The following is a 13,318-nucleotide window of genomic DNA, read 5'->3' on the forward strand; positions in this document are numbered from 1 at the left end:
TGGGGGTTCGTGGCTTTGGATCCCCGGCATGGACCTACACACTGCTTATCAGGCCATGCTGTGATGGCATCCTATATATAAAGCATAGGAAGATTGGCACAGTGGTTAGCTCAGGAAGAATCTTCCTCAAGTGAAAAGAGGAATATTGGCAACCGATGTTAGCTTAGGGCCAATCTTCCTCACCAAGAAAAAAAAAAAAAGAAAATTTCCCCATAAGTTTCACAGTCCAGAAGTTGAGTTGGCAGATTGTTCCATCTCATTGAACCAATCTCTTAGACCTGACAATACATCAGCTCATTTAAAGATATTTCAGGAAGTGGTGATGCAGGTGGGTTCCCAAAGTTAGGCCTATATTGTGTAAGCAAGTAATCAGGTATTTAATAAGAGACTTTTCTATGGAAACAAAATAAAAAAAAAAAGTCAATGTTAGGAGTAAAATATAAACCAATTTCTGAGCCCAGGGGACAGCCAGTTAAGATTTCTAGATTTCAGAGTTGAAGCATTTTTCCTAGTTTGAAATGTCTCTGATGATGTCATTCGTGTTCAGGTAAACTTTGAGTGGTTCATACACCAAGAGGCATGAAGATTGTCTAACATAGGCTATTGTGATGATTTCTCTGAAGTTTGTGTCAAGTCACCTAGCTTCAAGTTGCAGGCTTCAGGAAAAGGGCAGCTTGAGTTCTCAATGATTCCAAGTCAAAAGTGGGAGAAAAATTGGAAACATTAGTTTTAAGAGTTGTAGCCAAATATTTGAGGAAACCTCAGGAATTCAGGATCCAGCTCAGTTTACACGTAGAAAATAAAACCTTAACAACAATGACTAGCACTTGAATCGAACATTCACTAAGGTGTACTACTGAAATGTAATTTTTCTTTCTAAACTCACCCAAATTTTTCAAAGGTAGACAAATTAAGACTAATTTCTTTGCCAAATAAGTCTAGTTTTGATAAACTTGGCTTAATTATTTACATAGCTACAGCAAGAAAGTTGATTGATCTTATAACATCCTGTCTTTTTTTTTTTTTGGTGAGGAAGATTAGCCCTGGGCTAACATCCATTGCCAATCTTCCTCTTTTTGCTGAGGAAGATTGGCCCTGATATAATATCTGTGCCCATCTTCCTCTATTTTATATGTGGGATGCTTGCCATAGCACGGCTTTGATAAGTGGTGCATAGGTCCAAGCCCGGAATCCAAACCTGTGAACCCCCAGACACTGAAGTGGAGTGCACTAACTTAACCACTATGCCACCAGGCCATGCTCTTATAGGATATTTTAAATTTGTTTTGCTGGAACTTTTCATAAGACACCCTGGATTGAACTTTTAAATGCCTCTCAAGGCCAGGGAGCCACTCTAAGGATTTGGTATCAGATCTGCTTGCAAGATGTATAGATTTGGGTGAATTCCTCTCTTCTCAAGGTCCCCAAAATATTTTGAGGTTCTTGCACCTGCCAGGAAGTGACCTTCCCTAATTACCTCAGAAGGCTGCTGGAACTTTGTAAGCAAGGTACCAAGCTGTATTTTTTTCCCCCAAGGGGCTTTATTGGCTCCATAAGTCAGTCTAGTTTCTTAAAGCTGTCGGATGATATCTAAGTCTATACATGGTTCTCTCAATTCTGCCATTTCAGTCAAAGCCTTGGTAATATAACCAATGTTTCCAATTGTGTCCTGTACTGAGGAGAACAGATTCTCACTGAACTTTTGTAAATAAGTACATTATACTGAAAAAAGAATACTCACTGATAGTTTCTGAATTCTGGGGGGATCAGGTAGGGAAAAAAGGGCAATGTTTCATCTTTGTTCACTAAGATACATTTTACCAAATGTTTGATAGCTTAAGAGTAAAGATTTATTTGAATCCAGACTAACATTAAAGAACCAGTAAGAATTTAAACACAGAGACATAAAATTATGATCATCCTCATCAGTTCATTAGGTAACATGTTATTTAATTCTTGTTCTGCTTTAATCCAGTTTTTCCATTAATTCTCTTCACTCTTCCTGATGACTGACAGAAATAGAGGCAACGATAATCCAAAGAAGTTTGAAAGGTTTTTGTTAAGCCTCATATGATTTGCCCAGTGAATTTGATACCTTGCTCACTGGATATTGTAGAAAGTATATACCATGTGGAAAACACATTCTAACAGTTTCTTTGGCATTGTGAGGGCATCAACCTCGTGGCAAAGGACGACTTCAGCCCAAACAGAAAACATACATACAGTAACAAGAACATATTGATAACCCGTACTAGGTAACAGTTGATGAAGTCCAGTTGTGGGTGCTCAAAGCATCCAGAGGGAGGAGGTTTGAAGCCTCTGGGGATAAAGATAGATTTTACTATGGTGGGTAAACGAACGCAAAGTCCAAATAATGGGGTTTTGCCAGGGATCCTGGAGGAACTAAGTGGCCATCTTGGGTTTCCCATAGACCAACTGTTTAATTTATAGCCGTTGTTTACTCATTTTAATTTCTCTGGTTCAGGAGCAGACTGTTGCCTTGTTACATGGACATCACAGTGGTAACGATCTGTCAATGAGGACCTATTCTTTGCAGAGTCAGAATGGATTTCCTCCACATGTGCCACAATCATTACAGATGCTCTTGTTGCTGCCTTAGCATAAAAGTAAGCTGGGGCATTTTCCTGATACCCAGATTCAGTACTTTTAATCTGAACCTCAACTGTGATTATAAACAATGTTTCATTTGGGAGGTATCATATTTCTAGGAATTTCACATAATTTCTAGAAACTTATATAGTTGTGAAAATACAGCATAAAGAAGTCTTAGTAGTACTTTTTATTTGACAATGCTTCCCATGTAATTTAAAATACCAAGTATGCTTAATTAGTCTAATAAATCTTTTGGAATCTTCTAGGTGCTCTGGAAAAATCCCAAAGTTACTTTCAGGTCAAAAAGATTTTAATTAGGATCTGATTTGCAGAAGGTTGTCAAATATGTATATCTATATCTATCTATCTATCATCTTTCTATCTATCTATCTATCTATCTATCTAAAACATTAAAACACTTGCCAAAATAGCAGTACAGATTATTATGAAACTTAACACTTCATTATCTATTAGCAAAACTTAGCTCTTTTAATATTATGAAGACCCAGTTTTTCCTAAGTAATCAAAGACTTGGTAAAGCACAGAAATTTATTTTGATAAAACATCAAATCCTTGTTTTCCTTTTTAATTTCTTATTAGGAGCAGACCTAATAGTCCAAGAAAACTGTGTCCTTTTATCAGATGGAAGAAAATTAGTGTTTAATTAACACTAGTTCATTTATCAGTATTAAAGCCTTTTTCCAAAACCCTTATAATAACAATCCAATTTTTAACCAACTTGACTACATAAGGTAAAATTCTCCCTTTCTTTCTTCTTAGCTTTCTATATATACTTAGTTTGTGCTTCAATTTTTTCTTGCTTTTCTAAATCAAAATTAGTCTCATTTTCCTTAACAAAAATGCATCTTCATATTAGAATATTTAAGCTTTAAAAACTTTAATTTCTTGTGAAAAATTAAACAATTATGAAGTCTTCTACATTAGCATTCTGTGGATTGGCAGATTTATAAACACGTTTTATCATTTCTAGTAACGTGCTTTTTCATAGAAATTTTTTCAGCATAGCACAAAACATGTCTACTAATAAATCCAAATATCTTTAGCTCCTTTATTGTATGAAGCCAAAAATAGGTGAATGTATGTTTAGTAATTAATGTTTCACTATTTTATTTATTTGGAATGATCTAAGTATTCAAAGAAATTCCACCATTTAACTTAGCAAAACTCTAAAGTTTCTAGTTACCAAAGAGATTTGGGAAACTATTTCTTTTAATTACGTATACCATATAATTATTGCTAAGGAGTTCACCTAAACTTACAGCTTTTAAATCATATGCTACCCACAATTATATTTAGATTACCCAAGAAACTTCATGAGACATTAGACAAAATAAATCATCATCCTAAGTTATTTTCTTGGCTGACAAATTTTATAACAGAGATAACATGAATTTGACTAGTAAACACAGGTAGAATAAAAGTTGTTTACCTGCCTTATATTCAATGTTGATAATTTTAAAGACATGTCTGTTTTAATTAAATCAACGAACTAAACTGGCTTTTATTCACTAAAGATTAATCCTAGATCATGTAAACTTGAAAAACATTTGGGTTAGTTTCTACATTCCTGAGAGTGTTGGAATACTCAGTCCTTACAAGTGCTTGACCTTTAAACCAAGTAAATAGCGTTTTTTAATAAATCAATTTTAGCAATATCATCTGGAGGTAGAAAAGTATCATACATTTACAACACATATAAATATAGACAGACATACATAGAGACCCACAGCTATAGTTATTTAAAGCTATTGCCATGAATTAGATACAGTAATACAAAACTCACTAGTTATGAAAGAATAGTTGGATCCAAACTTTGTTTTAGTAGTTGGAATAGGGTAAATTTATTTGCTCTGCTGGCAAAAGCTTTTTTACTAAATTTGTAGAGAAGACATTTAAGATTAGTATTTTCCCTTGACAAGTCATCTTATGAAGACTGTGGCTAGGGAGATGTTATGGCATTTTAAATTTTAGAAATGCATCTCCTTCTTTTTTTCTTCTTCTTCTTTCTTAGGAATTGGGGATGGTCTAGATAATTGTTACCAGGAGAAAATTTGGTAAAATTTTTACATCTCAAAGGCACAGGGAAAGAAAGAAAACTCCTATAGAAGGACTTTGGTTTCTTAAGGCCAGAATACTTGTCAGCAATTTGAGATAAATTATGGCAAGTTCTGTAATTAATGAAAAAGAATGGTTGGAGTTTGAATTACCGCAGGGCTGCATTTCCAGTTTTCAAAGATTTGTAAGATGTAAATTAAATGACATTATAGGTTGATCCACCCATCCAACTACATTATCTTCAATTTGCTTCCTTTCCTCTGGGGACATAGGTTTATTTTAACTTAGGTGAGATGGCCTTAAAATAGTCCTATCAGGCTCTCAATATCAGCTTCCAATTTGACTGAATTGTGATTATGGAATTCTTTCAAGAATTTTGTCAGGTTTTAGCCAAGACAAACAGTAAATATTTCTGGCAATATTAACCAAGCCCACTAATTTTTAACTTTAGTTCCACCTTGACAGTTTAAGGAAATAATATAGCAGTTCACCAAAAAAAATTTTAGAATCTCATCAACTCTGGGATGGGCCCATATGGGGACCCTCCTTCAATCAGACATGTGGATGTCTATAATATCATTAACTTGAAAAACTTTTGTTTATGCTTGTAACCTTTTCTTCTAGGTACTTCATTTTTAATTTTCATTAGCTGTTTTTTCAACAAAACTTTCAATGAGGTTATTTTGGAATTTTGAAGCCTTTGCTTTTAAGGGCACTTCTTAAATTGTTACCAGCACATTGGGTTCTTGCTGTCCCCCAGGACAGAAATCAAGAGAGACAACAAATGGGAGTAAAAAAGTAAAAAGATTATTAGCTTGTGCACAGGAGATGCATAAGGGAGCCAGTTCAGAAAGGAAAGGAGTAGGTGACAGGTTCATTAGGGAATGGGATTGTGGGACTTTTATTAGAAAAATTTTGGGGAGGAGTGCCTTGTCATGGCATGTAGAAGTGGGGTTTTTCCTGTACTTGCACTGTTGTTCGACATGCACTGCATGTATCATTAGCACGGTAGCGCTCATCCCTGGGTGTGATTTTTAGTATAGTAATGGGGCTAGGGTCACCTTCAGATAACTCCTGGGTGCTAGGGCACATTTGTTAAGCCTAGGAAAGTTCCAAAACTGTGGAATGTGGATCTGGGTGATCTCTATCTGATTCTCCTAGCTCGTGGATTGGTTAGAGGCTTTATCTTGTTAGGCCAGGGGCCTTGCAGATGGCCCTGTCTTGTTAAACTGGTTCCTGTCTCAAAATGATCTTATCTAATTTGATTGTTCCTCATAATGGTCATTATTATTCCAAGTTGTTATTCCCCTGAGGCTGGCAGTAGTTTTGTAGGACCTTAGCTACCAATTGAGTTCATTCTCCATTTCTGACCAGCCATATCGAGACTGCAAATGGAGTGCAACCACATTTCTATCTGACTGTATTTGGGGCTACCAACCTGATGTTTACAAAGTCAAGCTCTCACAACATGAAAGAAACGTAGTAAGATTTTGCTGTTTTTGTAAATATTTCTAGCTTCTGCGAGCATAGTTCTCAAGCAGGGGTGCTGGAAGGTGGTGTGCTTAACTTTAGAAATTCAAGAGCTCATTCAATTTGTCTGGTCTTAAATCTGTGCTTCTCATGTCTAGTGTGCACAAAAGACAAGTTTTGGGAGTTCAAAAGAGCCCCAAAATGGCCATTGTTATTTTAAATCATTCTTAGCAATTTTGTTCCACTGAGGTTTAAATTTACAAGAGCGGGGACCATAATTTTTGAGCACAAAACCAGCTGGAGTCCCCAAAGGAGGAATTTCTCAGGGTGTTTTAGAGATTAATGGTGCCATGTTAAAGAAAATTGTGCAAGAAAGATAATAGTAGGGGAACCCCTCCCAAAGGGAGCCCTTTTAATTTAGTCAGAGTACTCACCAGATAAGTACAGAACACTTCCAGACAGCAATAGTTAGGAGCCGTGGTGGACTGGCCCAAATAGGGTAACCCTTCTGAATGGCAACAGCCATGAACCAGCTTTGAGACAATCATCTCCTTCTGGGCAGTTGTCCACAAATCCCAAAGCAAGGCAATGACTTCAACCAAAAGGATGGAGATCAGAGCCTGAGAGGTCTCATACTTGGAGGAAATGGTGGTCCATGTAAGTGGTGTGCACAAGATGCTCATGTAGGCGCTGTTCCTGGTTCCAGGGGATTCTGGTCCACAAAGGTGAGATCGCTTCAGGTCCTGCTTCTGAAACCATATCCTTCAAAAACAGAAACGAGTTTAAGAGACAAAGTGTTATTTTGTCAAATAATTGCAAATCAAAGAGATCAAATAATTGCAATTTGAGGTGTACAAATTCAGGTAGAGACCCGAATAGTGTCCCAGTTACAGAATGAAAGCAAATGGTTTTTATGAGAAATAGAAGAGGATAAATACGTGAGTTGAAAGAGGAAGAAAAAAATTATTATAGTTTTAACAAGCTAAGCTACTCTTGATTATACATTCATTGATTATTGATTCTATCTTCAGAAAGATACAATCATCAGTCTTTGTGATTAGAATGTTCATTTTCCTGCAGGCTTCTCAAACAAATTGCTTGTAAAACAATTGCCATATTGGCCCAGTCCATGGTTTAAGGAACAAGATGAGCATGGCAGTTTCCCTGGAAAGGCTGCTTCAGCTGTGTTTTAAAATGGCTCCACTTATGTCAATGTTCCCATTGCGGTTTTGAGTACCTTTCCCAGGTGCCTAATAATATTAATCACCTTTACAAATGCTTGTGGACCAGTTGTATATCTTCCTGGGAGAAAAGTCTATTCAGAATCTTTATTGATTTAAAAAATTGGGTTTGTTGTCTTATTATTGAATTGTAAGATATTTTTCTCATGTAGCCTGTATATAAATCCCCTGTGAGATATACAATTTGCAAATATATTCTCAAATTCTGTGAGTTTTCTTTTCACATTCTTGAGTGTCATTTATAAAACAAAATTTTTAAATTTTAATGAAGTAGAATTTCTCCATTTTTAATTTGCTTGTGCTCTTGGTGTCACATCTAAGAAACCATTGCCAAATCCAAAATCTCAAAGTTTTGCCCCTACACGTTTTTCCTTAAAAGTATTATAGTTCCAGTTTTACATTTAAGTTTTTGATCCATTTTGAGTAATTATTGCATATGGCTTGTGGTAGGAAGTCTAATTTCATAATTTTACATGTGGATACTCACTTTTTCCAGAAGTACTTATTTAAAAGAGTGTTCATTCCATTGTCAAAAATCAGCTGACCATCCATGTCTGAGAATATTTCTGGAATCCAAAATCTACTCGATTGATTTATATGGTTATCTGTATGCTTGTATCATATTCTCTTGATTACTGGAGTTTGTAGCTGGTTTTGAAATCAGTGTAATTCCTCCAAAATTGTTCTTTACTTTTTCAAAATTATTGACTTTTCAGTCTCCTGAATATCTATGTGAATTTTAGGATTAGTTTGTCAATTTGTGCAAGGAAGTCAGCTGCAATTTTGATAGACATTGTGTTGAGTTGTAGTGAATTGCCGTTACAACAATATTAAGTGTTTCAATATACGAATATTAGATGTCTTTCCTTTTATTTAGAAAATTTTTAGTATCTTTCCAAAATTATCTGTAGTTTCCACAGTGTGAGTTTTACACTTTTTTTGTTAAATTTATTCCTAAATATTTTATACTTTTGAAGGTGTTGTAGTGGGATTATTTTCTTAAATTCATTTTGGATTATTCATTGCAATTATGTGTTGTATATTTTCAAGTGAATTCCCAAAGATTTTCTCTGTATAAGACCATGTCATCTGCCAATAGAGAGAGTTTTAGGCCTTCTTTTCCAATGTGTATTTCTTTATTTTATGTTCTTGCCTATTTGGTTTGGCTTGAACCTCCAATAAAATGTTGAATAGAAGTGATGAGAGTGGACCTCCTCATCTCATTCCTTATCTTAGAAAGAAAGCATTTAGTCTTTCACCATTGAGTATGATATCACTGTGGGTTTTCTGTAGACTCATTTTATCCTTTTGAGGAAGTTTCCCTCTACTCTTAGTTTACTGAGTATTTTTATTGTGAAAGGTATTGGATTTTGTCAAATGATTTTTCTGTGTTTATTGAGATTTAAACCAAGAATAAAGGAGTTCAAGTTTTCCTGGATAAGGATGAAACTGTGCCTGTATCCACAAGGTTAATATGGGAAACAAAGTAATCAAAGTTTCTGAGCTTGCCTTGCAGAACAGTAAGAGGACCACTGACAAGAGAGTAGCTTGCTGCCAGCCCTCTGCCTGACTAGGCAACACACATTAGCTTTGAGAAGCTAAAATGACTGATTGTAAGCTTCACATGTCATAGACTAAACATCCACCTCATGCAACACATATAACGCCCCCGAATTTGCACATGTGGCCCATGAAAGAATATAAAAGGCAGTCACTGCTGTGCAGAGGGCTCTTAGAACTTTAGCCCTCAAGGCCACATGGTCCCCTCCCCATCTTATTCCCTCCATATGCTTTGGAAAAATGCTTAGAACTGCATGTAGGCAAGCTAATCTGTAACTGGTAGAAAGAATAACTTTTTAGCAGAAAATATGTGTCGTCTGCCCAAACTGTTTATTCTGTCCCAGATAAGGAAGTAACTGAGGTTTTCTTAGATTCCTCAGGAATGTTGCATTCAGCAGATCCACTACAGAGAGACACTCAATGTTCTGCAGTCTTCCACCTGCCATTTCTGACCCCCCCAACCCCATTTGCCTTATATAAGTCACATCCAAATCAGTTCCCTTTGGGATGGGTTTTTTAGGATGATAGTCCACCATCTTCCGATATGTTAGCTTATCGCTTATTAAAGTTCTTTCTCTACCACCACCTGCTTGTCCTTCTCTCTTGTAGTGAGTAGATTGAGCCCTTCCTCAGTATCAAGATAATCATTCAGGTTTTAATATTCATTCTATTGGTATTCTATTGGTCAGCTATTAAAGTGACTTTGCCTTCCTAGGATAAATTCCAGTTTTTCTTGGTTTATAATCCCTTTTGTATATTCTTGGATTCAGTTTGCTAGCATTTTGTGGAGGACTTTTGCATCTACATGCATAAGTAATATTGGTCTATAGTTTTCTTTCCTGTGATGCTTTTGTGTATTTTTAATATTAAGGCCTTATTGAGTATCTTGGCAACTGTTTTTTCCTGTTCTATTGGGAGGTATTTTTGAACAACTGATATTAATTCTTATCTAAAATCTTTATAGAATTTATCAGTGAAGCCATTTGGGCCTGAGCTTTCCTTTGTAGGTAGCTTTTTCATTGCTAATTCAATCGCTTGAATTAGTATTTTCAGGTTCTTTTTGACTCTTTGTCTCTTCACGCACCACTTGGCAGACCAGGTTGCTCATTTCTACTAGCTCATATCTACAAGGTGTCGGCAGCGGAGCCCACTAGAGCCCACAACAAACACGGACGTAGTCGCCATGTACAACTGTCCGGGCATGCTCAGTGCAGGCAGCACTAGCTGCCGTCTTATGTGCAGAACCTCTTTTCCTGGCAGGGCAGCCTCAGGCTGCAGAGTCAACACCTCAACCAGCTGCTCTGGCTCCTCCAGCCAGAAGAGTCACCACGTCAGGGAACTGAGCTCCTCCTCACAGTGGACAGCTTCAGTCTGCAATAACAGTACTTCCCACTCTGGCAACCATGTTGGCCTTTGTCCATTCAGATACTTATGTTTGATATATCTTCCTTCTGAAACAATTTATTGACTTAATTTACATTTTGCTAAAATCAGTGCTGTTTGCCATCTTTTGTATGTTATTAGCCATTTTTACCTCTGTGAGTTGCCTGTTCACATCTTCCATCTATTTTCATATCGCACTGTTTGTCTTTCTGTTTGTAAATCGTAACATTTCTCACCGTACAATGATTACCAACCTTTATTTGTTATGTGCATTACAGGATAGATTTGAGGAAAATTAATTAAGCCACTATGCATGATTTGACAATATTGTCTACATCTCTAATGTCTGTGGCGCTATATTATTTCTATAAAAAATGTGTCAATTATCCAGAGGAATGGTATGGAAAAACCTGTGAAGAACTTTTCCTATAGATGCGCTAGCATCAAAGTTTTAATGTGTTTTTAAAATAAATCCATGCCTTATGCTGGAGAATGTTTGTTGTGTGACTTCGATAGTGGACATCTTGACCAATAAAGATAGGTGTGATTTTCTCATCTGGGCCACTTGGATCCTAAAGTGATTCCTTGATGTTTATGTCTTAAAAAGGCCTTGAACATCCTTGTGATTTAATTTGCCTATTTCCATAAAATTGACATAATTTTTGTTTTCTTTGCCTTGTTATTGATTATGATCAGTCGTAGTGTGCCTAGGTTTAGGAAAATGATGATGTATTCTTTTTTTTTCATGCCAATGGATTTAATGTTTCCATATTAGATCAATGGGAGGGATGAGACTTCTGAGGAAAGAAAGAAGGAATGAGACATACTGATCTAGTATAGTTACATAGAATAAGAATCATTATTTCAAACTGCCTTCAAGAAACGCATTGAATTGCTCACCATATCTGTAAGTAGCTAAGAAGTGCTGTTGTGCCTTTTTTTAAAGAATTGGACATATGTAAACACATATTTCGAGAGAATGAAAATTCCATAATTCCTTTAGAGAACAGACTCTATACGATCAAACCTACAACATGGACCTCATATCCATTATCAAAGACTAAAATGAGTGTGAAAGCAACCAGGTGAATCTTTTTAAGGGGCTGTGAGGTAAAGAGATTAAGCTAGTGAAACCAAACTCTTTCTTAAATAGCTCAGTTGTGTAATAGGAAGTAGGTAGCAGTTGTTGTATTTCTAAATCCACCTACATTCTACTGGGAAATGAGTTATTCTGGGTGAAGGGAAACATCTTGCCACGTTAGGTAAGGAGTGATGCTGAGGCTGGATGCACAGTAAAAGCCAAGCAGCATTAGTGGTGTCCCAAAAGAAAATGGAAGGGTGAATCATTTTACACAATTCTGACTATTGAATAGTTTCTTCAGCAAAAGATAAAAACTACAAAATCTACACCAACATGAAGTTAAATTATTCTGAGTATTTGCACACAAATATTGATATTGTGAATAGATAACAATGTTGTTGTGTCCATGTGCAAAGTTGAAACACAGTTAAGTTCAATATTTTTTTTTTGGTATAACTTTTGTTTTTGAATAATAAATTTTAATATAACCATATAGTTTTATTTTTATTTTATTTTTTGCCTCTTTTTCTCTTTGGCATTATATATTTCTAACTCTTAAACAGATAATAAATCACTTGAAAGCAAATTTTGATCTGAGATGCTAATTATGCAAGGTTGTTTTGTCACAAAAGGAAGAGACTTTTACATCACAACTTCTTACTAGAATTAACTGGAGGAGTCCTATCTATGAGGCATTCTAGATGCGACTACTTCCTTTTTTCCTTCCTTCCTGTTTTAGCAAACTTCCGGCAACAAAACAGACAACATTTTGTGATGACAAATATAGCAGTTGCTACACAGGCCAGCAGGAACCCAAGAACATCCAAAGAGTGGTACTGGAACCAGGTGAGGTCATGGGAAGCTGGCCGCAGGTGTTTGGCTCCTTTGTGGAGCATGACAAACTCGATCCAGAAGACTGCTCGATCTAGAGTCTTCACTGGTTGATCATGTTGAATTCTTGATAATTTCATAGCATTCTCTTTATACCTAAAGGCAAAACACAAAGATAGCAACATTGAAAGGATTTTAATTTGCCTAAGCATATCATCCCCATGAGAGGTTTTTGAAGTGTCATACATATGTTTCAAAATAAATATCATAGAAATGCAGAAGTATATTTTACTTCGATCTTCATAGATTGGTTTTTAAATTAGAATTTTCTGATGACAAATATTTTACAAAGTGAAGATGAAGATAAGGTGAGAAAGTTAAATCTTCTCCAGCAGAGGACATGATAGGAGCCATTCAAAGGGCCATAAGTGAGATGATAAATGCAATTTTAGGATGATGCTCTTGAAGTTTTTAAAGGATTGTGTCATTATGGGTACAATGCCTCCTAACCAGTCCCTGTGTATCTACTCTCCTCTTCACAACTCTACTGTCCATTTTCCACCCAGTAGCCAGAATGATTTTTTTCAAACACATGGAAGATCATAACACTTCCTTGTTTAAAATTTCCATTTGGCTTCTCACCTCGTGTAGAATAAATTCCAAATCATCACTTTGGCCTCCGGACCTACATGGCAAAATCCCTGGCAACCTCCTCTCCAAATATTTTGTCCTCAGCACACTTTATTGTAGGCACACTGGCCTTGTAGCTGTTTGTTGAAGGTGCCAAATGTGTCCCCACTTTAGCACTTTTGCACTTCCTGTCCCTTCTGTCCCTCTCCTGGAGCGCCATTTCCTGCAACACTCCAAGGTTTGCTTCTAACTCCTGATGGAGGCTTTGGCTTCTGTGTCGCTTCTCAGAGAGGTTTTACCTGGCCACACTAATGGCACCTCTAGACATTGCTTCTATGTTTTTAATTTGTTTTTTCTAGTTGATTTCTAGATTTCTAAATACAATACATTTTGTAAAATATGCCTTTTATTTAAGTATAAATACATAAGAAAA

General features: G+C 36.2%; 1 protein-coding gene across 10 annotated transcripts in view; it reads right to left on the reverse strand.

Moving 5' to 3' along the window:
• Positions 1-12,131: 12,131 nt before the first annotated feature.
• The window catches only part of LOC131409323 (UDP-glucuronosyltransferase 2B31-like), a 34,393-nt gene continuing 33,206 nt past the window's right edge, over positions 12,132-13,318 (reverse strand). For all 10 annotated transcript variants that reach the window (XM_058546409.1, XM_058546407.1, XM_058546408.1 and 7 more), the window contains one exon: positions 12,132-12,411. In XM_058546409.1, the coding sequence (XP_058402392.1) occupies positions 12,132-12,411 (280 nt within the window). The remainder of the gene's footprint in view (positions 12,412-13,318) is intronic.

The sequence above is a fragment of the Diceros bicornis genome, chromosome 8 (assembly GCF_020826845.1).
Source record: "Diceros bicornis minor isolate mBicDic1 chromosome 8, mDicBic1.mat.cur, whole genome shotgun sequence".
NCBI lineage: Eukaryota > Metazoa > Chordata > Mammalia > Perissodactyla > Rhinocerotidae > Diceros > Diceros bicornis.